This window comes from Heterodontus francisci, unplaced genomic scaffold, assembly GCF_036365525.1.
Source record: "Heterodontus francisci isolate sHetFra1 unplaced genomic scaffold, sHetFra1.hap1 HAP1_SCAFFOLD_43, whole genome shotgun sequence".
NCBI lineage: Eukaryota > Metazoa > Chordata > Chondrichthyes > Heterodontiformes > Heterodontidae > Heterodontus > Heterodontus francisci.
The window spans coordinates 10528333-10553229 of record NW_027141852.1 but is presented as its reverse complement, the minus strand read 5'-3'; the positions used below and the strand labels follow the sequence as shown (position 1 = coordinate 10553229).

The window sequence follows — 24897 nt, the reverse complement described above, 5'->3', positions numbered from 1 at the left end:
GGCAGTTCACCACCACCTTCTCATGGGCAACTAGGTATGGGCAATAAATGCTGGCCTAGCCAGCGATGCCCACATCGCATGAATGAATGAATAAAAATGTGAAGTATCCCTTGTGTCATTGTTTTGGTGGAAAATATAACCCTGGTGAAATTGCCCCTCCCAATCACACCTCACTTCATGCAACATAGAAAATGGAGAAAATTTATGGCACAGAATGAGACCATTTAGCAATCGTGTGTGTGCCAGCTGAAAAAGAGTGATCCAGCCCAATCCCACTTTCCAGGTCTTGGGAATGGGATCTGAACAGATCTCAGAGCTCACATTATGTGAATGTTCTGTTGAAGTGTTGGTGAGCTGATTTCCCAGGGGGGATTCACACTGTTAGACACAGTGTGAAATACATTCAAGTATTTATAAAACATTGTAACATGTGAGTAATATTCCCCATTGCTTTCTCAGCACTGATGGATTGTGAAGTGGGAGACAGCCAGAAGTCTCATGGGTCCACACTGACCATGAGCTGAGAATGAAATGAGAAAAAGTTCAATCTTCAGCAGTGAGTAGCTGCAGAGATGTAAGAGCCCTGAATCAAGGAGAGACTTTCTCATACTGCTTTTGAATCTCATTTCAAACACTCCTTGAACTCTCTGCCGAGGAATTCAGAGCTGGATAACGCCTGTAAAATCAGTCTAAAAAGGAAATAGAAAACACCCACCGTGGGCTCAAACACAAAAACTTGAGATTCAGAGTTTCATGCTTTCATCGACTGAGCTCACTGGGCCTGAGACAGTGTCCCCATCCTGTCTGTTATTGGACGGTGCAGCTGTTGCCTCCACCCCAGGGACTGAATTTGTTCTGTAAACCATGAACCAGCTTCCTCTCAAATCCCAGGTTCATCAGTAAATCCTCTTGCAAAAGCCCCAAAGTGTGATATATTCCTCTCACTCATCCAGAATAAAAGTTACATCTTTTGCTCTTTTTACCTTCCAAACATTGACTTCTATTTTACTCAGCATTTATTTCTCTCTCCTTTTTATGTTGTGCATTTCCGAACAAACATTTCATTTCAATTATTTATGAGGGATGAAATGAACAGAAAAGATTTTCTGCAATGGCACCAGGGGTGTGGGACAGAGTGAGTGGTTCGGATCTGGAATATACTGCCTGAGAGTGTGCTGGAGGCAGATTCAATCGTGGCTTTCAAAAGGGAATTGGATAAACACCTGAATAGAGAAAATTTGCAGGGCTACAATGAAAGGGCAGAGGAGTGGAATTAGCTGATCTGCTCTTGCAAAGAGCTGTCATGGACATGATGGACTGAATGGTCTCCTTCTGTACTGTAACCATTTGATTCCTTGATTCTAACTCTGTCAAAGTTGTTCTGAACTTGCTCTGCTCCAAGGAGCACAACCTCAGCTTTTCCAGTCTCTGCACATAACTGAAGTTATGAGGAACCATGGGGAACCCACTGTAAACCTTCCTCCAGACAGAAATACAACTGTTCACCACCACACTGTGACCCAGCTGTTCACAATATATATCAATGATTCGGATGTGGGGACCAAATGTAGCATTTCCAAGTTTGCAGATGACACAAAACTAGGTGGGAATGTGTGTTGTGAGGAAGATGCAAAGCGGCTTCAAGGGAATTTGGACAGACTTAGTGAGTGGACAAGAAAGTGGCACATGAAATATAATGTGTAAAAATGTGAGGTTATCCACTTTGGCAGGAGAAACAGATGTGCAGATTATTTGTTAAATGGTAAGAGTGTGAATGTACAAAGGGGCCTGGGTGTCCTTGTCAATAAGTGACTGAAAGCTAACATGCAGGTGCAGCAAGCAATTAGGAAGGCTAATGATATGTTAGCCTCGATCACAAGAGGATTTGAGTACAGGAGTAGTGAAGTCTTGCTTCATTTGTATATAACCTTGGTTGGTCTGCAGTTTGGAATACTGTGTGAAGTTTTGTTCCCCTTACCTAAGGAAGGATATCATTGCCATCGAGGGAGTGCAACGAAGGTTCACCAGACTTGTTCCCGGGATGGCGAGACTGTCAAATGAAGAGAGATTGGGGAAACTGGGCCTGTATTCTCTAGAGTTTTGAAGAATGAGAGGTGAGCTCAATGAAACTTACAAAATATTTAAAGGGATAGACAGGTAGATGAAGCTAAGATGTTTCCCCCGGTTGAGGAGTCCAGAACCAGGGGACACAATTTCAACGTAAGGGGAAAGCCACTTAGGACAGCGATGAGGAGAAATTTCTTTACTCAGTGGGTTGTTAATCTTTGGAATTCTCTACCTCAGAGGGCTGTGGAAGCTCAGTCATTGAGTATGTTTAAAGCAGAGATTGACAGATTTCTAAATACAAATGACATAGGGGATATGGAGATAGTGTGGGAAAAAGGCATTGATGTGAATGATCAGTCATCATCATATTGAATGGCAGGGTGGGCTCGACGGGCTGAATGGCCTACTCCTGCTCCTGTGTTCCTATCAGTCTGCAAACTTCATATGCATGCTGTCATTGTCCCTTTTATTCCATGGGCTTCAGTTTTACTGGCAGTCTAGTATGTGACATCATCAAGAAGGTTTTCAATAAGTTAAATAAGGAGAAATTGTTTCCAGTGGCAAAAGGGTCAGTAACCAGAGGATGTATTTATCAGGTGATTGAGAAAAGAACCAGAGGTGAAATGAGGTATGATTTTTTATACAGTGATGTGTTGTGATCTGGAATGCACTGTCTGATCAGGACTTGAAAGCAGATTCAGTCGTAACTTTGAAAAGCAATTGGGATAAATACTGGAAGGAAAAATGGACAGATTACAGGAGACAGCACTGACACAATGGACCAAATGGTCTCCTTCTTTGGGTATCATTCCATGGTTTTATGAAGATAATGTTGGTACAATTCGCTGAGTTGGAAGGGAAGTGAACCCAGATTCCGGGTATTCTAAACACCAGACCCAAACCAAATGAACAAGCCCGTTGTTTAATCTCTGTTTTTCACACCAGCTTCTCCTCGCTCTTTCTGTGTTTCCAGCCTGGTCTGTTCCTCTGACCTTCATTTTGACACTCTATTGAGAATGGCCAACTCACTGCACCTCTCACTCCCACCGTCACTCCACCCCTTCACCCACTTCCAAACCTCTCTGTTCAACAGTACCTCACATCTGCTCCTCTGCTCCATTAATAAAACAGGAAAACATTTTCAAACAGACATTTCCAGAGAGTTCCAGTAAGACAAGGTAAAGATCAGATTCATTCACTTTAAACACAGAGAGAGCAGCTCTCCCTGTTCAGTCAAAGGAGCAGATGTGGTTTCACTCCCATTAGTCTTGGAGACATGGGCCAGAATTTTAAGGGACCGTTGGAGACGGGAATGGAGGCTGGGGAGGGGGAGGGGGGTGTATAAAATAGGGATGGAAGACATTGGACCGGATTTTTCTGTCGGCGGCTGACATGGAGGGCAGACTTCGCACATCCACACGGCAAGAAGGCATTTAAAGTATTTATGAATCCAATTGTCAGCAATTTTATTCACTGGATCCAATTGAACTAATAGCACACGGGAACCACGGGGCTTCAGAGCCTCGCCTGGTTAAAGGAGGCAACTGGGAGGTGGGAGCTGAGTGTTGGCTTCACTGGGAAGCTATCGGGTGAGGCAGCGTCACTTGGCAGCAAGGGTGGAGGGGAAAGGGCATCGGGAAACACTGTCAGGAGTGGGGGCCAATGTGCCAGCTCTGCAGAGGGAACAACACCAGGGTGCCATTGGGGCAGTGCCACTTTATTGAGGATGACAAATGAGGTAAATGTGGCTGGGTGTTGTTTACTGTGAAGGCCTTGCACTCAGGGAGGGGCAACCTGTCATGGGCCTCATTCGAGGCTCCCATTGAGGAGGAGGAGGAGGAGTAGAGAGGAAGGGAGGGAGGCGCAGGCACCAGCAGGGGCACCACAGCAGCTTGGGGGCCCACAGGAAGGCCAGCCTCGAACAGGAGGCTGGAGAAGGAGGCAGAGGAACACGTCAGCCGAGGTTCAACTACCTGCAGATGTCCGAGTGACAGTGTCTCCGCAGACTGCACCTCTCCACGGAGGTCGTCACTGATCTCTCTGCCATGATGCAGCTTTGCCCCATGCGACTTGGTGGGCACCTGATGCCAGTGTCACTGAAGGTCACCGTGCCACTGAACTTCTTCACCACCAGATCATTGCGGGGATCCACTGGAGATATGTGTGGAATCTCACAGTCTGTAGTGAATCAGTGCATCAAGGAGGTCACCAATGTCCTGTTCAGGAGGGCCAGTGACTATGTGCACATTGATCCAAACAGTCAAGCTGAGAGAGCTATAGGATTCGGGGCCATCGCTGGATTCCACCAGGTGTAGGGTGTCATTGACTGCACCCATGTGACCATCAAGGCTCCTGCAGACCAGCCAGCAGCCTTCAACAGGAAGGGCTTCCACTTGCTCAGTGTGCAATTGGTCTGCGACCACTGCAAATGGATCCCATAGGTGTGTGCACAAATCCCGGGAAGCAGCCACAACGCCTGCATACCAAGGCACTCCCAGGTGCCAGAACCTTTCCGCGGCCCCATCCGCTTTCAGAGATGGATCCTTGGAGACAAGGGCTACCCACTGAGGACATGACTACTGACGTCTGTGAGGAACCCACGCACGGATGCAGAGGAGAGGTACAACACCTGCTGCGGGTCAACCCGAGCGACCATCAAGGAGGCCATTGGTCTCCTGAAGATGAGATTCAGGTGCCTAGATCGATCCAGTGGAGCCCTTCAGTATGTCCCGGCGAGGGTCTCGCATATCGTCGTGGTTTGCTGTGCACAGCACAATCTGGCATTACAGAGGGGCGAGGTGTTGACTAGTGAGGATATCGTGGAGTGTGATGTCTCCTCTGATGATGAGAATGTGGAGGAGGATGCTGCCCAAGCAGTGCCAGATGAAGAACCTCAGGCACAGTAGGAAAGGGGCCATGAGATACACACAAGGGAGACATGAGACACCCTTATACATTCAAGTTTCCTTTGAGCCTTACCACCTTCTGGAACCACAGCAAAAAAAGTCTTAGCTTTAAGCAGCCCTGTTGTCGCCTCCTTCCTTCTGCACTGCAGTGTCCAGGTACACATCGCACAGTGACAAGGCCGAAGCTTTGTGAACTCAGGGCTTGGTCCCTCACTTCCAGCCCCTTGGGAGGAAGGGTTTAAATGAAGTCCCAAAGGGCATCAACAATAGGAAGGAGACATAGTGAGAGAACATCATTTCTTTCTTCCGTGTGACACCAAACACAACCCTATCCATCTGGAATGTACATTCAACATGAACCCAAGTGAATCTAGGTGCTCTTCTTAAATCTTTTCCGGGTGCTCCTACGTGGTGCTCCCCCTGCTCTGTCAGCTGAGGTGGAGACAGGCTGCTGACCTTGCTGCCCCATGGCTTGGGATGACATTGGTGGCCGTCCTCTTGCTGCCTGAGGCCTGGAGGGCCCCGGCACACTGAGGGCCTCCTGCACAGGTACAGGGACCCCCCTCTGTCATCGAGGATGATGGAGGCAGGCACTGGCATCACTTGTGTCACTGACAGAGGGGCTTTGGAGCTACTGTCCACACCAGGAGCACCCTGAGAGGGGCCCCCAGATGTAGCAGCCAGCTGCTCCTCCCCCTTATAAGACACACTTGTACCTCCCTGCTGACCTGAGAGGGATGTGGACCTGGTGGAGAGTTCAGGTGCCTCATCCCCCCTCTCTCCTTGTCACCACTGGATGGAGCTCATGGACAAAGCGGTGCAGTGCAAGTCTGCGCGCATCTCCGGCAGCCACTGATTGGTCGGCTGGATCTGGCTCTCCATCAGAGTCACCAATCTCTCAAGGAAGGAAGCCAGACACACCCCCATCAGAGACAGTACAGCATGCAAGGCCTGGATGGACTCCTCCATCATCCGAACTTGGGTACACATAACCTCTGGCAACTCTGCCAGATGTTGCCTGACCTCTTGCTGCAGCTTCAGCATTTCCCGTGTTGCTGGTGACACCAGAGGCACTTCATCAGCCTGGGACTCAGCATGGGCCTGGCCTCCCACAGACTTCCAACTGCCAGTGGCCTCGGCTGTCACAGCCTCCGTCAGTTGCCCGGGCCTGTCTGTGACGTGCTCACCAGCTTGTGTGCCCAGATCTAACAGCAAGTGGATACCCACCGAGTGAGGGTTTCTGTGCTGGTGGAGGGTGCAGGGGAATAAGGTGATGGTGCACCATCTGAGGCTCCCTCCTCCTCCTCAGAGGTGTCTGGCTGTCCCACAGTCTCTCCAGCTCTTCGCTCTTGTCGTTCATCCTAGCCTGCATGTGAAAACAGGGACATTGAAGGGTTAGGGTCTGCCCATCGTGACATTCCAACCACCCCTACTGTGCAGCTCCATTGATGCAGTGGTGAACAGATGAGCAGTGTGGCTCCTTTGCAGCGGATGCTCCCTTGTGCCCCAGGAGATGTTCACTCACTCTCTTAGGTAGGTGTCCCTGTCTCTCCATCAGCTATGGAGCAGCTGCTTTGCTGCCCGGCCTGTTCCATGGCCTCCTCCTCCATCGGGATGAGGACATGGAGATAAGGCATCCACTGCCAGTCTTGACATGCTCTTTCCGATTGTGGGCTGTCTTCTCCTGCAGCCACTATGATCAACAAAGTTAGTCTCCCAGCGGGGACAAACCCAATATCTCTGATGGTGATAGTCCAGCAGTCCATGATGTGGACACACATATTCCTCCTGCATGTGGCCCCTCTCGAGGGACTGTGTGAGTTTATACAATGACTGATGTGCACCTCCCACCGAGATGCAGCCAAGCCTCAGGCAGCATGTCCTGCTGTACTTCCCCAATACACATGACTGGGTGGTCACTCCCTTTCCACCAAACAGTCCCTCTCACTCTGCCATGCGCAATGTCCAAAGAGTCCAAAGTGTTTTGAGTTTGCGCCTGAGCAGCCCGGATCCGGTCATTGACCCACTTCGTGCACTGGATCCATGTCTTGGGGGTGACCCCACGGCTGCTGACTTCACCTACTATCTCAAAGCAGCTTTGCTTGGTCAGGTGGACAGGTCTCCACCTCACATCCCTGGGGAAGAGGATCTTCCACCTATCTGTTGTCACCTGGAGGCGAACCTGCAGGAAGGCATCACCAAACCATTGGACCATGGTCACTGCAGGCTCACATTCAGCTCCTTACCTATCAGGCAGCAGAGACAGCAGAACGGGTCCTGGGGCATCAGTGACAGCAGAACGGGTCCTGGGCAGCAGAGGCAGCAGAACAGGTCCTGGGGCAGCCGATGCAGCAGAACAGGTCCTGGGGCAGCAGATGCAGCAGAACAGGTCCTGGGGCAGCAGATGCAGCAGAACTGGTCCTGGGGCAGCAGAGGCAGCAGAACAGGTCCTGGGGCAGCAGATGCAGCAGAACAGGTCCTGGGGCAGCAGATGCAGCAGAACAGGTCCTGGGGCAGCAGATGCAGCAGAACTGGACCTGGGGCAGCAGAGGCAGCAGAACAGGTCCTGGGGCAAAAGATGCAGCAGAACAGGTCCTGGGGCAGCGGAGGCAGCTGAACAGGTCCTGGGGCAGCAGATGCAGCAGAACGGGTCCTGGAGCAGGAGATGCAGCAGAACGGGTCCTGGGGCAGCAGAACGGGTCCTGGAGCAGCAGAGGCAGCAGAACGGGTCCTGGGGCAGCAGAACGGGTCCTGGGGCATCAGAGGCATCAGAACGGGTCCTGGGGCAGCAGAGGCAGCAGAACGGGTCCTGGGGCAGCAGAACGGGTCCTGGGGCAGCAGAGGCAACAGAACGGGTTCTGGGGCAACAGAACGGGTTCTGGGGCAGCAGAACGGATCCTGGGGCAGCAGAGGCAGCAGAACGGGTTCTGGGACAGCAGAGGCAGCAGAATGGGTCCTGGGGCAGCAGAACGGGACCTGGGGCAGCAGAGGGCTCTCAGGAAGACACTCCTTTAAACCAGGCAGCAGTGAATGCAGGGCTGGCAGCCCTTTAAATATGGTGCCAGCGCCTGCCGTTGTGTCAGATGTCGGTGCCATCGGTGCCTCGTTCCCTACCTCTGGTCCTTGTTTACATGGGCCCCATGCCTCCCCTTCATTAATTGGTCGGCTGCTCCGTGATCGGGGTCGGCCGGCCACATTTCACTCGTGTGGTGACGGCACCCACTTCCGGTGCCTCTGCCGAGAGCCGCACCGTTAGTTTAAAATTCAGCCCATGGGGTCAAGAGTGGAAAATCTCCCTCTGATTCTCTCTACTTAAAATGAAGGAGACACCAAATTAAAACTGATGAAACCAGGGATTGTATCTTGGTTCTTCAATCTAGTGTTCTCCCAACTGAGCTATTCCAGCCTCACTGTGAACTCATCTTCATTGGAGACAAATATAACTCCAGGCGGAATTTCCCCACCCGTTCATTCCTCACTTCAGGGGAATGGGACCCGACCAGATCGCGGAACTCAGATTATGTTAATGTTCTGCTCTTGATATCTTAATATTATCTTGCGTTTGAGCCACTTTTAATCAGGTTCACGGACAAATTCTTCCATCATCCCTTCTCCCACATTCTCTCTCTCTCATTCATTCTTTATTCCTCACAATCCAGAAAGGGTTAGGAATCAGAGCTCACCTCCAAACCCTCTGCACACATACCTCTGTCTGTCACCCTGTTTGCTCCAAGATCCAAGAGACCAGTCAATAAATTACACTCTTTATAAACACAGAAAGCTGCCTCACAGTGTTGGACACAGAGTTAAATACACTGAAGTCTTTTGAAAAAAGTTCATCTTACGGGTTGTTACTGAGCCCACAGAGCAGGGCGGGCCCAGGCTCCAGCCCCAGCCCCAGCCTGTGCTGTGTTAGCTGATGCCACCTGGTGTGATACTGAGCCACACGGAGCAGGAAAGGGCCTGGTTGTAGTCATGGCCTGTGTTGTGTTAACTGATCCCAATCAGTGTGGTAGGATCCACACAGAACAGAATGGGCCCAGGCTCCTTCCTCAGCCTGAGGGATGATAGTTCTTCTCACACGTTGTTGTACAGAGCCCCACACAGAACAGGGAAATCTCAGGCTCCATCCCCGGCCTGTGGTATTTTACTTCATTGCACCTGGTATGGTACGGAGTCCCCAGAGCAGGAAAGATCCAGGTTCCATCTCCGGCCTGTGTTGACTTAGCTGATCTGACCTGGTTGGCACTGAACCGCAATCAGGGAAGGATGGGCCGAGGCTCCATGGCCTGTGGTGTGTTAGTTATTCTCATTTGGTGAGGTACTGAGCACCATATAGAGCAGGATGGGCCTGTGCTCAGTGAGCTGATCTCACCTTGTGTGGTCCTGAGACCCACACACAAAGCAGGACAGGCCTAGGCCTCATCCCCGGCCTGTGTTCAATTAGCAGATCTCAGCCAAAAGATTTTGATAAGGTTCCACACAAGAGGCTTCTCTATCTGATTAAAGTCCCTGGTATCAGTGGTAATATATTGATCTGGATTGGGAACTGACTGGCAGGACGTAGGCAGAAAGTAGTTACAGATGGATCTGGATCTGTTTGGGGACCAGTCACCAATGGTATCTCACAGGGATGTGTGTTGGGACTGTTGCTCTTTATTATTTTTATTAATGATCTGGAGGTAGGTGTAGGGGGCACCATCTGTAAATTTCCAGATGATTTGAAGATCTGTGCGAGTGTTCAGACTGTAGACGATACTCGACTGTTTCAGGCTGATCTTTATGTGTTGGGAGATTGGGTTCATGACTGGTAAATGATGTTTAATTTGGGTAAGTGCAGTGTTATTCATGTGGACAGGGCGAATGCTCAAGATTCATACACCCTTCAGGGAAAAACATTAAAGTAGGTGGAAAAAAGAAAATAATTTTGAGCAGAGATCTGGATGTTCTAGTACACAGATCTCCAAAGGTACAGCAGCAATGCTGTGAAGTGATAGCTGGAGCAAATAGGGGGTTGGGCTGCATTCAGAGGACAATTGAGTAGAAGATGAGGCATATTCTTTCATGGGATGTGAGCGACACTGACAAGTCCAGAATTTGTTACCCATCCCTAATTGTCCTTGACAAGATGGCGGCGAGCTCCCTTCTTGAATTGCTGCACTCCATGTGGTGTAGGTACACCCACAGTGCTGTTAGGAAGGGAGATCCAGAATTTTGACCCAGCATCAGTGAATGAACAGCGATATATTTGCAGATCAGATGGTGTGTGACTTGGAGGGGAGCTTGCACATGGTGGTGTTTCCATGCATCTGCAGCCCTTGTCCTTCAAGGTGGTGGAGGTCTTCAGTTTGGAAGGTGCTGTCTGCGGAGCCTTGGTGAGTTGCAGCAGTGCATCTGGTAGATGGTACACACTACTGCCACTGTGTGTCAGTGATGAAGGGAGTGAATGTTTAAGGTGGTGAATGGGGTGACAATCAAGGTGGCTGCTTTGTCCTGAACAGTGTCGAGTTTCTAGAGTATTGTTGGTGCTGCACTCATCCTGGTTTGTGCCTTGTAGATGGTTGACAAGTTTTGGAGAGTCAAAAATCACAAAATTATTGCAGTGCACAAGGAGGCCATTCGGCCCATTGTGTCTGCATAGAATCATAGAACATAGAAAGTTTACAGCACAGGCAGGCCAAAAAACGAGCCACCCAGCTGAATCCCATTGTCCAGCATTTGGACCGTAGCCCTGCAGGTTCAGGTACTTGAGGTGCACATCCAGACTCCTTTTAAATGAGTTGAGGGTTTCTGCCTCAGCTACCCTTACAGGCAGTGAGTTCCAGACTCCCACAGCCCTCTGGGTGAAAAAACCTTTCCTCATCTCCCCTCTAATTGTTCAACACATCACTTTAAATCTATGCCCCCTCGTCACTGACCTCCCTACTAAGGTAAATAGACCCTTCCCATCCATTCTATCCAGACCCCTCACAATTTTGTACATTTCAATCAAATCTCCCCTCAGCCTCTTCTATTTTAAGGAGAAAAACCCCAGTCTATCCAATCTTTCCTCATAGCTGCATTTTTCCAGTCCTGGCAACATCCTCATAAATCTCCTCTGTAACCTCTCTAGTGCAATTACATCCTTTCTGGAATGAGGTGACCAGAACTGCACACAGAACTCAAGTTGTGGCCTAACTAATGATTGATACAGTTCCAGCATAACCTCCCTGCTCTTATATTCTATACATCGGCTAATAAAGGAAAGGATTCCATAAGCCTTCTCAACCAACTTATCAACCTGTCCTGCTACTTTCAGGGATTTGTGGACATTCACTTCAACGTCCCTCACTTCCTCTACACCTCTCAGCATTCACCCATTAATTGTGTCTTCCTTTGCTGTGTTTGACCTCACCAAAGGCATCACCTCACACTTCTCCAAGTTGAGTTCCATTTGCCACTTTTCTGCCCACCTGACCAGTCCATTTCTCCAGCTCTCCGAATGAGCATTTCACCACGTGCCTTGAGCTGAGTTACTCATCACAGAATTCCCACTATCTGATTTACTCTTGTAGCCAGAGTATGTATATGAATGGTCCAGTTAAGCTTTTGTCAATGGTTACCCCCAGGATGTTGATGGTGGGGGGATTCAGCGATGGTAATGCTGTTGAACGTCAAAGGGAGATGGTTACATTCTCTCTTGTTGGAGATGGTCATTGCCTGGTACTTATGTGGTGTGAATGTTACTTGCCACTTAGCAGCCCAAGTCTGAATGTTGTCCAGGTCTTGCTGCTTCTGGACACGGACTCCTTCAGTATCTGAGATGTCCCGAATTTGTCCTTTTATGAAACCTTGGTCAGGACTCACTTGGAATATTGTATCCAGTCTTGGTCTCCTCACATGATGGGTGATATTGAGGCTTTGGAAAGGGTACAGAGGAGAGACATTCGACGAATTCCCAGTATAAGACATCTTGGTTATCAAGTTAGACTAAAAGAGTTGGGACGCTACACCTTAGAGAAACCTAGACTGAGGGGTGATCCGATTGAGGTTCATAAATAATGAAGGGTCCAATTTAGCATGGGAGAGGAGTCATAACTTTAGATTGTAAAAGGCCAGATGGCACCCGGATCACATTAAATTTCATTTTCAGTGGAGGGTTAATGTGCCAGGATGGCCGAGTGGTTAAGGCGTTGGATTTAAGATGCAATAGACATGTGTCTGCGTGTGTTCAAACCCCACTCCTGGTATCTGTGCTAACAAAATGTTACTTATTCTTTCCCTGACTTTTGCCTTGCACCATCATCTCTTCTGTCATTTCATCACTCTTGCCTTCCAACTGATCACAGCTTCCTATTATTTGATCTGCCCCAGCACCGTTCCTTGGCTCTGCGCTTGCTTATAAACTGGTAAATCTTTAACTTAATCTCCTCTGTACCCTGACAATGACCTTCTCATCCTTCCTGGATTGTGGTTCCTCACAGGATCCGCTGCCTCTCCGACTCCCCTCCAGGTAACTGAAGGCCCTGAGCCTTGGTCTCGCTTTATACGCTAGCTGGTAGTTGATTCCTTGCAGGTCTGCCACCGCTCAGGAGAAGCTCAAGACCCAGATCAAGCAAAGTATCAAGAGGAATGTGAACAAAGGCTCCCTGGTGCAGAGCAAGGGACAGTGCGCCTCCGGCTCCTTCAAAATCAGCAAGAAGGAAAACCCAGGGAAAGGTGGGAAAGAAGGTGAAGAAACCAGCAGCCAAGAAATCTTTAGTGAAGAAACCAGCAGACAAGAAATCTTCAGTGAAGAAACCAGCCGACAAGAAATCTTTAGTGAAGAAACCAGCAGACAAGAAAGTGACAAGAAAGAAAGTAACAGCCAAGAAAACGAGCAGCAAGGCGGCGGTAACGCCAAATAGGGCGGTGAAGAAAGCAGTGCTTCAGAAAAAGTCTCCTGCGAAGAAGGTCAAAAAAGGCAAGAGTGCGGCGGGCGGAAAGGCGCTGAAGAAAGTGCAGACATGGAAGAGCAAGGTCAAGCCGAAAGCAGCGAAGTCTCAGAAAGCAGGGTCTGGAAAGAAGTGAAAGCGCGGGAAACTTGTAAACATCTGAACACAAAGGCTCTTCTCAGAGCCACCCACATCTCTCAGGAAAGAGATGATCCCCTGATCAAATGATCCCTGTCCCGGCCCCGCCTGCAGATTCCACATGGAAATGATTTGGAGTAAATCCAGGATCCCTGGTGACTCCCCTCCACCCAGCCCTTTCCCCACTCTCTGTAATAAAACAGAGGGATATCCGGCCCTCACTCTAACTGGGGATGTGTTCGGTGCAGTCTCAGTTCACAAATTCAGGGGGAGAGTCTGTAAGACAGTAACACTGGCGGAGAAACCCCACCTCACAACTCAAACCCCAACACATGAGTTTCTCCAATTCAGCTGGAGTCGGGTGACAACGGGAGCTGGGATAGGCTGTGATCGGGAATGTTAGGAATGGATTTGTTCAGGGAGGAATTTACCTGGAATCTCCGAATATAATAGTTCCTTATTTCCCCAGATGACACATTCTGCAGTGAGAGTGAAAAGTCTCTTCACTGCTTCACATTTACTAATTGTTTGGTTCGAGATGAATAATGAGTCAGAGAGTAATGACAGGATCTGAAGCTTCTCTCACAACAGCCCTTGAATGACTCAGTGTGAAGTGTCCAATGTGTGAAGCTACTGCCAGGGTTTGTCAATCTGAAAAGTTTCAGCTCAGTTACTGGGGGCCTGGAATCCCCACAGTTTGACTCTGTCTCTGATTGGTCACCCGCTTCTCAATCCAATTCTTAACCAATAGGAGAATCACATATAAGTAAATAGAAGTTATCATTGGCTTAGATTTTCCAATTGGAAAAAGCCCGGCAATTCCAGAGCAGGAAGGAATTGAAGTGATGGAAAATTTCAATTTTCAGGCAACAATTTTAAAACCTCTCATTTTATGTTCTGTTTTACTGTATTTACCGTCACAAAATCCTGACGCGATTTTAGGAATCGTTTTCATTTGTCAATCTGTTAACTGTAAGCGGCGGGAGGAAGGTCCGGTTCAGCAATTTAAAACGGGACAAATATCAGCTTCCTCTCTGTAAAAGGAACAAATTAGCGACTAACCGCTTCTCACAGGCTTCTCGGGGACTGACAGAAACGAGCGGTTTCTGATCCTTTCTCCTGAAAGAGGCGGATAATGCTGCAGGGAGCAATGAACTGCCCTTCACTTTCTGGCTGCTTATACATCCCTGACTTTAAACAGTTCAAACAGCGACTGATGCTTCTGCCGGAAAATGAGCAGATTCACCAGAATGATCCCGGTCCATCATGGCCAAAGACATCCAGCTGGCACGCCGCATCCGCGGGGAACGCACCTAAAACCCAGCTTCAGTAACAAGTGTAACAAGGGCTCTTTTCAGAGCCACCAAACCAGCAAAGGAAAGAGCTGCCATCTCTGTTCATCATCAAACCCATTAGATTGGAGGGGTGGTCACATGGTTTCTGTTTTGTCACATCACTTTCCCGAAAGGCCTGTAGGACTGAGAGCTGATCTGGAATTTAGAAAGCAGCATTACCGGAGACTCATTGCTGTTCAGCACAATCTCAACCCTGCTCCTGGGATCAGTTAGCTGGCATTTGGGGAAAAGAAATGGATCCCAGTTTTATTTGGAAGGCATTAATGGAGCCGGGTCCGTTCACAGGAGGGTTATTTACAAACATTACCCAATGAGTTCACTAATATTTGAATCCATTGGAGATCAGTACACAGGATATGTAAGTTAGCTCGGTCACTCTGACTGAAACCGCCAGTTCCCCGGGGCTGCAGACCCTGACACTGCGGGGAGAGAATCCCCGACCCTATCCCGCCGCCGGGGGAAGCAGACAGCTCTGTGTCCAGAGAATAGGGAGGGCCGGGGGGAAGGCACATATTAAAGCGCTGCAATGGACTCAGCTCCTGTGTGTGCACAACTCTCACTGATTCCGTCCTCTGGGAACAGTGCGGTCTAAACAGATCAGGTGAGGAGAGAAACACACAGCCCGCGAATGGCCTCTTCCTTCCTGCATTTACTCTGTTCCGGGAGCAGATTCTCATTGAGAAGCGGCGCTCAGATCACCAGAGAGAAAAAAAAACACAATTCAAACTGTCCAAATGAAAAACAGAGAATTAACCCGGACACTTCCATTTTTAAATTAATTCATCAGCTCCGAACCAGTTCCCGTTAATGTACCGGGATAATCTCGGGATTTATCAAATCTAAGGCAGCGGGATTTATTAAATTGTTGAATCTGACACCCTGTCGTTCACTTCTTCACTTAACTAGAGGGGGAGATATGTGAGCAGAGAAACAGAGCGAAATCCAGAGAGGGAACTGAAAACACACCTGGACAGATGTGAAACAGGTCAATCCACTGTTACAATAACTCCATCTCTGATTCCCTCCTGACAGTAACCAGCCCTTTCACAGAGACTGTGGGTGGCTCTGAAAAGAGCCTTTGGTTTATTAGATGACATTTTGGCCGCTTTACTTTTTCTGGGAGCTCTGAGCGCTGGTTTTCTTGGGCAGCAGCACGGCCTGGATATTAGGCAGCACCCCGCCCTGAGCGATGGTCTCCCCTCCCAGCAGCTTGTTGAGCTCCTCGTCGTTGCGGACGGCCAGCTGCAGGTGTCTGGAGATGATGCGGTTCTTCCTGTTGTCCCGGGCCGCGTTGCCGGCCAGCTCGAGGATTTCAGCGATCAGATACTCGAGCACAGCAGCCAGAAAGACCGGGGCTCCGGCACCCACACGCTCAGTATAGTTACCCTTTCTCAGGAGCCTGTGAACACGGCCCACCGGGAACTGCAGTCCAGCCCGGGAGGAGCGAGACTTGGCCTTGGCCCGAGCTTTCCCGCCGGTCTTTCCTCTTCCAGACATTTCCACAATCTCACAAATACTTTCACAAAGAATGAATAATTTCCTTAGCATTGATAGCATATCGCCGGCAGTCAGGATGGCCGAGCGGTTTAAGGCGCTGTGTTTAAATCGCACTCTCCATTAGAGGCGTGGGTTCGAATCCCCCTTCTGATAAGTTGTGTTTTGACTGAACTGGAGGCGTTTGGGAGCAGCGGTGAAGAGCAAAGAGAAAGCAGGAAAGAACATGGACCAACAAAATAACAATGGACCCAAAGATGTTGCATCAAAACATGAGAGTAAGAGGCAACTGAGCAAACAGCAGGGCACATAAAAGATCAAAAATGTCACCTTTGTATCGGGGTGGAAGATGTTGCCAGTATCCTGAATGAATACTTTACTGTTTTCCCGAATGAGAGGGTGATGCAGATATTGTTATTAAGGAGGAGCAGTGTGAAGTATTGGACGTGATAACTTAAGGAGAGAGGAAGTCTTAATGGGATGAGCATCGTTGAATGTGGATAAATCATCAGGACCAGTTGAAATGTACCCCAGGCTGTTGAATGAAGCCAGGGAAGAAATAGTAGAAGGTCTGACCATCATTTTCCAATCCCTCACTGGATACAGGTGTGGTGCCAGAGGATTGGAGGTCTTGTAACGTTGCAATAAAAGGAAAATACGAGGCAGATCAAGCATGGCTGATCCTTTCGAGTGGAGAAACAGGGCTGAACTCCCTGAACCAGTGCTACAGCTTTCAGAATAGAAGGAGCCTATACACACCTGATGGTTTCCACTTAAACAAAAGAGCTGGAGGTGTTGACGGTCAGAACAGATAAAATGTGGAGGAGTGTTTGAAGCAGATGCTGTGTCGTTACTGTAGTTGTACTATGGAGTTATTTCAATGAGGTGATTCTGAATGTAATGGATCAACGTGGACCCATCCAAGGCAAAGGTTCTAAACTTCCCTGTGGTCCAGCCTGGTTGAATGGAACTGAAGCAAACAAACCATCCAGAAGTGGAAAAGAAATATAAGGCCATGAAAGCACAGAATTCAGATGGATGCAATACCAGATGGTATGGCAAGTGTGTAAAACAGCAACAGACTGGTGAATAAAACTTTCCCATTGAATGAGACAAGAGAAAAGAAGGGTAATAATAGTGTCAGGTGAGTTGTGACACGATTCACATTCCACCTTGATCTGAATAGGACTGTTGAAGGGAGTGATTGAGAAGAATAGAGGAGAAATGAAAAGAAAGGAGAAATAAACAAAAGGTCTTTTGATTTTAGAATGCTTGTTTTTGGAAATGACAGACTGTAAAGTGTGTGTGTCAGAAGATATAGAGCGAAGTTGGGTATGACAAGATCACAGGAAAGTTGTGCCTTGAGACTAGGTGTGTGTTGACAGGAAAGCTGCTTTCTTTTGCACAATATGTATTTTATTCATATCATTTGTGCAATTACATTGCAAAGCAGTTCAAATTTAATATTACATAAGGTACAATACAGATCAGTTTCCTTCAATAATGTACATGATGTATCTCACTATCCCTGCCTGCACAGGTTATATTTACAGTATTTACATTACACATCAAACATTCTCTGGTGCAAACAGTCCGAGGGGTTTTACACGGGTTCCAGCCCCTCACTGTACTATGGCCTACTAGGGCCTCAGACTGCAGCCTTTCCCCATTGAGTCTCCATGGTGGCTTCCCCAAGCTTTAATGCCGTCCCACAGCACATAGTCTTGGACGTTGCAATGTGCCAGTCTGCAACACTCGGTCATGGACAGCTCTTTGCACTGGAATACCTGTCCCACGGCCGGGCTCGTTCTCAATAGAGATCATTTCAAATGAACATTTCCTAAATCCGTGCTTTCTCTCTCGCAATAAAGAGAACAGGATGTCTGGCAGATTCAGTGTGAGACAATAACACTGCCGGGTAAAGGCCGCTTTCCAACTCCAATCTTAACACAGGAGATTCCCCAAACAGCTCCAGTAAGGTGCTGTAAACTGCTGGAAGCGGATGTGTGTGGAAATGGTGATGTTACTGAGGAGGTTTCTTGTTATAGAATGGACTGTGTTTAGGTGGGAATATTACTGTGTTAATTGCATCGGGACCATATTTAAAAGCTCCGGCTTTCTGGAAAGCCTTGACTATGAAGGCCGAGTCTGGAAGGGATTGTGTGGAGAGCTGGGTTTCGGTTCTACTGTTCATAAAGGGTTTGAAATTGGCAGCCCAGAGGAAACTGGAGGTGGAGCTGAAAGATGAGGGGCCGTTCTCTCTCTGTCTGTCGCTCTGGGTGTCTCCTCCATCTAGCTCTCTGTTTAATCTTCACTCTTGTCTCCTCCCCTCCCTGCTCTCACTCTGCCTTTCTCAGCCAGGTCTGGGTGGCCTGTATAAAAAGGAGCCTGACAGAATCAGTCTCTTTTATTGTTCACTGATTTGAGTCAAGAATCAACATGTCTGCCAGTAAACAAGAGTATGCTCCAGGCTGGCAGCATGTTAGAATCCATGAGGAATGGCGTCATCACCCTCATCGACAAGCGGAAGGGGGAGAGGACAGAAATCAGAAATTGGTGGCCCAATTTCTGTTTAATGCTGACTACAAGATTCTGTCAAAAGACATAGCCAGTCGATTCAAGTCTGCTCTGGAGTTGGTGATTCACCCTGATCAGACCTATACTGTACCAGGCAGGACAATCTCTGATAGCATTGCGCTACTCAGGGATATGATCACCTATGTACGGGACAGGAGGGTGGACACCTGCCTCATCAGCCTGGACCAGGAGAAGGCTTTTGACAGGATATCGCACACTTACATGATGGATGTGCATTCCAAAATGGGGTTTGCATAGGGAATCTGCAATTGGATCAAACGACTCTACACAAACATCAGTAGTGCAGTCTCAATCAATGGGTGGGAATCAGAAAGTTTCCCGATCCAATCTGGAGTCAGACAGGGCTGTCCTCTCTCCCCAGTCTTGTTTGTTTGCAGTATTGAACCCTTTGCTGAGTCTATTAGGAAGAATGCGAGCATCAGAGGGGTGACAATCCCAGGCAGTGGAGGCACTCAGGTTAAAACCTCCCTGTCCATGGATGATGTCGCCGTTTTATGCTCGGATCCACTGTCTGTGCGCCGACTGATGAGCATCTGCGACCAGCTCGAACTGGCCTTGGGAGCCAATGTTAAACACGGCAAGAGCGAGGCCATGTTTAGTTTAGAGATACAGCACTGAAACAGGCCCTTCGGCCCACCGAGTCTGTGCCGACCATCAACCACCCATTTATACTAATCCTACACTAATCCCATATTCCTACCACATCCCCACCTGTCCCTATATTTCCCTACCACCTACCAATAGTAGGGGCAATTTATAATGGCCAATTTACCTATCAACCTGCAAGTCTTTTGGCTTGTGGGAGGAAACCGGAGCACCCGGAGGAAACCCACGCAGACACAGGGAGAACTTGCAAACTCCACACAGGCAGTACCCAGAATTGAACCTGGGTCGCTGGAGCTGTGAGGCTGCGGTGCTAACCACTGCGCCACTCTGCCGCCCTGTTCTTTGCGAACTCGGTTGACCGATCCTTTGTCCCCTTCACCGTTAGGTCAGACTACCTGAAGGTGCTGGGGATATGGTTTGGAAGGGCTGGGACGTGCACCAAAACCTGGAAGTAGCGAGTTGCCAGGGTACAACATAAGCTGAGCATGTGGGAGCAGCGATCGCTCTCCATTATGGGTAAGAACCTGGTCATCAGGTGCGAGGCGCTCACATTGCTGTACGTGGTGCAGGTCTGGCCCATACCGCATTCCTGCGCTGTGGCGATCACCTGAGCCATTTTCCGCTTCATCTGGGGATCCAAAATGATCCGAGTCCGGAGGGACACGATGTTCAAACCTCTGGATAAGGGCGGGAAAAATGTACCCAACGTCGCCTTCATCCTTATCGCTACCTTTGTGTGCGGCTGCATCAAGCTGTGTGTCGATCCCCAGTTTGCAAACTTCAAGTGTCACTACGTGCTGTGGTTCTATCTGTCCCCAGTGTTGCAAAGGATGGGCCTGGTCATATTGCCGCGGAATGCTCCATCCAGTTGGACTGTGCCGTACTGCCTATCCTTCATGGAAAAGTTTCTGTGGAAAAACACCTTTGACCACCAATCCATCAGGCAGTGGTCTGCACGGAATATCCTCAAGGCCCTACGGGAAAAGGAGATGGTGGATCCTGTCGGATGGTCCCCTGAGCAGAAGTCCAAAGTCATTTGGCAGAATGCCTCATCACCAGAACTTTCAAACAAGCACCAAGATGTAGCCTGGCTGATGATGAGAAGAACCCTCCCTGTCAGATCCTTCCTGCACACCCGAAGTCTCACCCTATCCACACGCGGCCCTCGAGGTGGCTGTGGTGGAAAAGAGACGTTGCCCACCTCTTTCTGGAATGTGTCTTTGCAAAGCAGGTGTGGAAGAGATGCAGTGGTTTTTGTCGAGGTTCATCGCAAGCAGCTCTGTAGCACAGGAGTCTGCGCTCTATGGGCTGTTCCCAGGGACGCACACCGAGATAAACATCAACTGTTGCTGGAGGACTATCAATTCGTTGAAAGACGCTCTTTGGTCTGCCCGAAACTTGCTGGTCTTCCAGCGCAAAGAGTTGTCCATGACCGAATGTTGCAGACTGACACATTCCAAGGTCCAGGACTACGTGCTGAGGGACGCACTAAAACTTGGGGCAGCTGCAGCAAAGGCTCAATGTGGAAAGACCACTGTGTAAGGTCCCCTCACCAAGCTGAACGGAGGAGCTGGATCCATGGGAAACCACTCGAACTGTAGCCAGAAAATATTTGTTTGCTGCAAAATGTACATGGCATGACAATGAAATGGAAGGGTTGTGAGGCAACTCACTCCTGTATTGAAGGAAACTGATCTCCTTTGCACTCTTTGTATTGTTTGACTTGGTGCTTTTTGGAACTGTTTTGTAATGTATTTTTTTTTTACAGATTTTTATGAATAAAGTATATTTTGGAAATTAATAAAAGAAAGTCTGGCAGAGGGAAAGGAGGGAAAGGACTGGGCAAAGGCGGAGCAAAGCGGCACCGCAAAGTGCTTCGTGATAATATCCAGGGCATCACCAAACCAGCAATCCGCCGCCTGGCTCGCCGTGGCGGGGTCAAGCGGATCTCGGGTTTGATCAATGAGGAGACTCGCGGGGTGTTGAAGGTTTTCCTGGAGAATGTGATCAGGGATGCGGTCACCTACACTGAACACGCCAAGCGCAAGACGGTCACTGCCATGGATGTGGTGTACGCTCTGAAACGGCAGGGCCGCAGTCTCTACGAATTCAGCGGCTGAACATCTCGACCCTTTCCAGCAAACACAACAAAGGCTCTTCCAAGAGCCACCCACCGCCTCACAGAGAGAGCAGTGACCTGGAAACGGGAGCTGGGATAGGCTGTTTAGAACCGTCTGGAATAAATCTGTGCTGTGTTCGAGATACAAAACTAGAATCCACAAATTTGACATTTCATTTGTAGCAAGGATGTGCAGTGGATTTGATTTTCTAAACGGGCTGTGCAAACAGTGTCCGAGGCTCTACACTTAGTTATTTCCCCCGTCCACACATGCCCTCAGTGAAAAGCCACATCACTCCTCCAGAATCACTCATTGTTTTCATAGAATTTCAAAATGATTTCGATGCAATGAGGGAATCCGGGAGTTTTGCAGCAGCCGTTGAATCGGTCACTGGAACCAGACCCACTTGTGATGTTATTTCCCCCGAGACGGTGTTTCCTGCGCTGAAACTGACAGGGTTTGTGAAACTGATCAGTTTCAGCTCAATCATTCAGGGACCTGGAATTCCCGCAGTTTGAGCCCGCGCTATCCAGAGCCCACTAAAATAAAAGCAAAATACTGCGGATGCTGGAAATCTGAAACAAAAACAAGAAATGCCGGATTCACTCAGCAGGTCTGGCAGCATCTGTGGAAAGAGAAGCAGAGTTAACGTTTCGGGTCAGTTCCGAAGAAGGGTCACTGACCCGAAACGTTAACTCTGCTTCTCTATCCAGAGCCCATTTCTGATTGGTCACCCTCTTCCCATTCGCATGTCTTAACCAATTGCCGAGCCTCGAATTAGAAAATACAGCAAATCATTGGCTTAAATTGTCGTCCTGGCAGAAAGGTTGAATTCAAAAAAGCCGCCAATTTCAGTGTTGGGCAGAATCGAATTACTCAACGAATCTCAATAACGAATTGGCAGCACATTTTATACTTTCCCCGATTTTCCTTTCCATCGATTGGGGTGCTAATTCAATCAGGTGCGTTTCCTAATACGAACTGTCATCCTCAGATCCATTTAACATTTCAGTAATCCTATTAAATACAAAAGGAATTTTATGATTGAATTTCCATTGGAAGATAGTGAATTAGCACCCCGATCGATGGAAAGGAAAATCGGGCAGAGGATAAAATGTGCTGCCAATTCGTTATTGTGATTTGTTTATATAACTGACCAGGGCTGACTTCACCCGAACGCAGCTATTAGCTCCCACCCCACTGACCGCTCCCCCCCCTCTGCAACTCGCTTTCTCCCCCTCCTCCCTTCTGGCGAAATTCCACACTCTGGCTGTTCCCTCTCTGCACCCCCACCCCCCACCCTGTCCCAGCCCAGCCCACAGCTGCTAGCTCTGGCCGTGACACTCGCACCCACATTTCTTCACCAGGCGCCACCTGTAGAAGCAGGAGGGCCTCAAGGGGTGACGGGGCGACGTAGGAGTGAGTGGCTGAGAGGAGGGAAGTGGCGCGGCCTGGAGCGAGTGGCCAGAGAGTGGGGTGGTGCGAAGCGAGGAACAACTGGCCAGGGGAGTGGGGGTTGGTGGGGAGCAGCGAGGTCTGGAGCGAGCGGCTGAGGGGGGGAATCGTCGAGGCCTGGAGTGAGTTGCCGAGGGGGGAGAGCTACAGCTTCAAAATCTCCCATTCAGCCACGTCCTCCAGCCAAGTGGTGGGGGGATGGGGTGGCTAGATACCCAATGACGCTTTGTCACGCATGCACGAAGATGGATTTGTTGCGGAAATGTGATGACGTTGGCGCTGCAAAATGACATCATCCCGTGCATGCGCCACTCAATCCTGGCAAGATGTCAAAAATCACTGTGATTTTTTGGTGTTTTCAGGGCACTCCTCTTTCTTTAGTTGCCTCTTATTCTAATGTATTGAAGAAACATCTTTGGGTCCATTTTCATTTTACTTGTCAATATTCTTCCATGTTCTCCCTTCACCGCTGCTCCCAAATCCCTCCAGTTCAGTCAAAACACAACTTGGCAGAAGTGGGATTTGAACACACGCCTCCAGAAAACACTACGACCTGAACACAGCCCCTTAGACCACTCGGCCATCCTAACTGCTGCATGCTTATAACAAAGCTGAGAAATTATCCATTCTTTGTGAAAGTATTTGTGAAAATGTCTGGAAGAGGAAAGACCGGCAGGAAAGCTCGGTCCAAGGACAAGTCTCGCTCCTTACGGAGCTGGACTGCAGTTACTGGTGGGCCATGATCACAGGCTCCTGAGAAAGGGTAACTATGCTGAGCGTGTGGGTGCCGGTGCCCCGGTCTATCTGGCTGCTGTGCTCGACTATCTGACCGCTGAAATCCTCAAGCTGGCCGGTAACGTGGCCCGGGACAACAAGAAGTTTTTAGTTTTGGAGATACAGCACTGAAACAGGCCCTTCAGCCCACCGAGTCTGTGCCGACCATCAACCACCCATTTATGCTAATCCCACACCAATCCCATATTCCTGCCACATCTCCACCTGTCCCTATTTTTCCCTGTCACCTACCTATACTAGCGGCAATTTATAATGGCCAATTTACCTACCAACCTGCAAGTGTTTTGGCTTGTGGGAGGAAACCAGAGCACCCGGAGAAAACTCATGCAGACACAAGGAGAACTTGCAAACTCCACACAGGCAGTCCCAGGATTGAACCCGGGTCGCTGCAGCTGTGAGGCTGCAGTGCTAACCACTGCGCCACTGTGCCGCCCCTAGAATGTTGAAGAAGACCCGCATCATCCCCAGACACCTGCAGCTGGCCGTCCGCAACAACGAGGAGCTCATCAAGCTGCTGGGAGGGGTGACCATCGCTCAGGGCGGGGTGCTGCCTAATATCCAGGCCTTGCTGCTGCCCAAGAAAACCAGCGCTCAGAGCTCCCAGAAAAAGGAAAGCGGCCGAAATGACATCTAATAAACCAAAGGCTCTTTTCAGAGCCACCCACAGTCTCTGTGAAAGGACTGGTTACTGTCAGGAGGGAATCAGAGATGGAGTTATTGTAACAGTGGATTGACCTGTTGCACATCTGTCCAGCTGTGTTTTTTAATTTGCTCTGTTTTTCTGCTCACACATCACCCCCTCTAGTTAAGTGAAGAACTGAACTACAGGATGTAGAATCAACAATTCCCAGGAGCGGGGGGTGAGATTGTGCTGAGCAGCAATGAGCCTCCAGTAATGCTGCTTTCTAAATTCCAGATCAGCTCTCAGTCCGACAGGCCTTTCGTATTTTAAATATCACAACAGAGCTGAGCGGCGGTGAGCGCAGCCTCAGCTGCACCGAGTCTCAGGGGCTCTCAGGACCCCAATCAGAGCCGCCAGGCCTGGCGGGCGTGCAGCAAGGACCCATGGGAGAGAGGGTGCACTATTAAAGTGATGTTGCAGCACCTCCCCCATCCTCGCCGCCACTTCCCGGTTTCTTCTCCCGTTTATCTCAACATTAAGAAGACGCTTTTGCTCTGGACTACACTGGTTATAAAGTAAGACCCAACTTTGTCTCTGAAAGTGATGAATAGCAGCAACAACAGCAGAATCCAACCCCTGCAGTTACATGTGAACTTGCTGATGTTGCAGCAGATTGAATGACTGAGTGAATCCCTTCCCACACACATGGCAGGGGAACGGCCTCTCCCCAGAGTGAGTGTGTTGGTGTTTCAGCAGATCATTACTGCTTTTCAAGCTCTTCTCACAGTCAGGACATTGAAAAGGTCTCTGATCAGTGTGAACAAGTTG

General features: G+C 49.1%; 1 protein-coding gene and 1 non-coding gene across 2 annotated transcripts; one reads left to right on the top strand and one right to left on the bottom strand.

The window, feature by feature from the left end:
* Nucleotides 1-496: 496 nt before the first annotated feature.
* LOC137364970 (histone H2A-like) lies at nucleotides 497-15876 on the bottom strand. Its single transcript, XM_068027842.1, has 3 exons — nucleotides 15508-15876; nucleotides 14539-14592; nucleotides 497-520 (listed from the first exon to the last, which is right to left on the bottom strand). The coding sequence occupies exons 1-3, from the start codon at nucleotides 15874-15876 to the stop codon at nucleotides 497-499; spliced, it is 447 nt and encodes a 148-aa protein (XP_067883943.1).
* trnal-uaa (transfer RNA leucine (anticodon UAA)) lies at nucleotides 12120-12202 on the top strand. The gene has a single exon. It is a non-coding gene; the product is annotated as a tRNA-Leu (tRNA).
* Nucleotides 15877-24897: the final 9021 nt, after the last annotated feature.

Excerpts from the sequence above, each read along its gene's own strand:
- LOC137364970 (XM_068027842.1), bottom strand. The coding sequence starts at position 15,876 with ATGTCTGGAAGAGGAAAGACCGGCGGGAAAGCTCGGGCCAAGGCCAAG. Across the intron at positions 14,593-15,507 it reads TGCCCAAGAAAACCAGCGCT|CTAACTGATCCCAGGAGCAG; the intron begins CAGAGCTCCCAG and ends CCCAAATGCCAG. Across the intron at positions 521-14,538 it reads TGAACAGCAATGAGTCTCCG|CTCATGGTCAGTGTGGACCC; the intron begins GTAATGCTGCTT and ends TTTCATTCTCAG.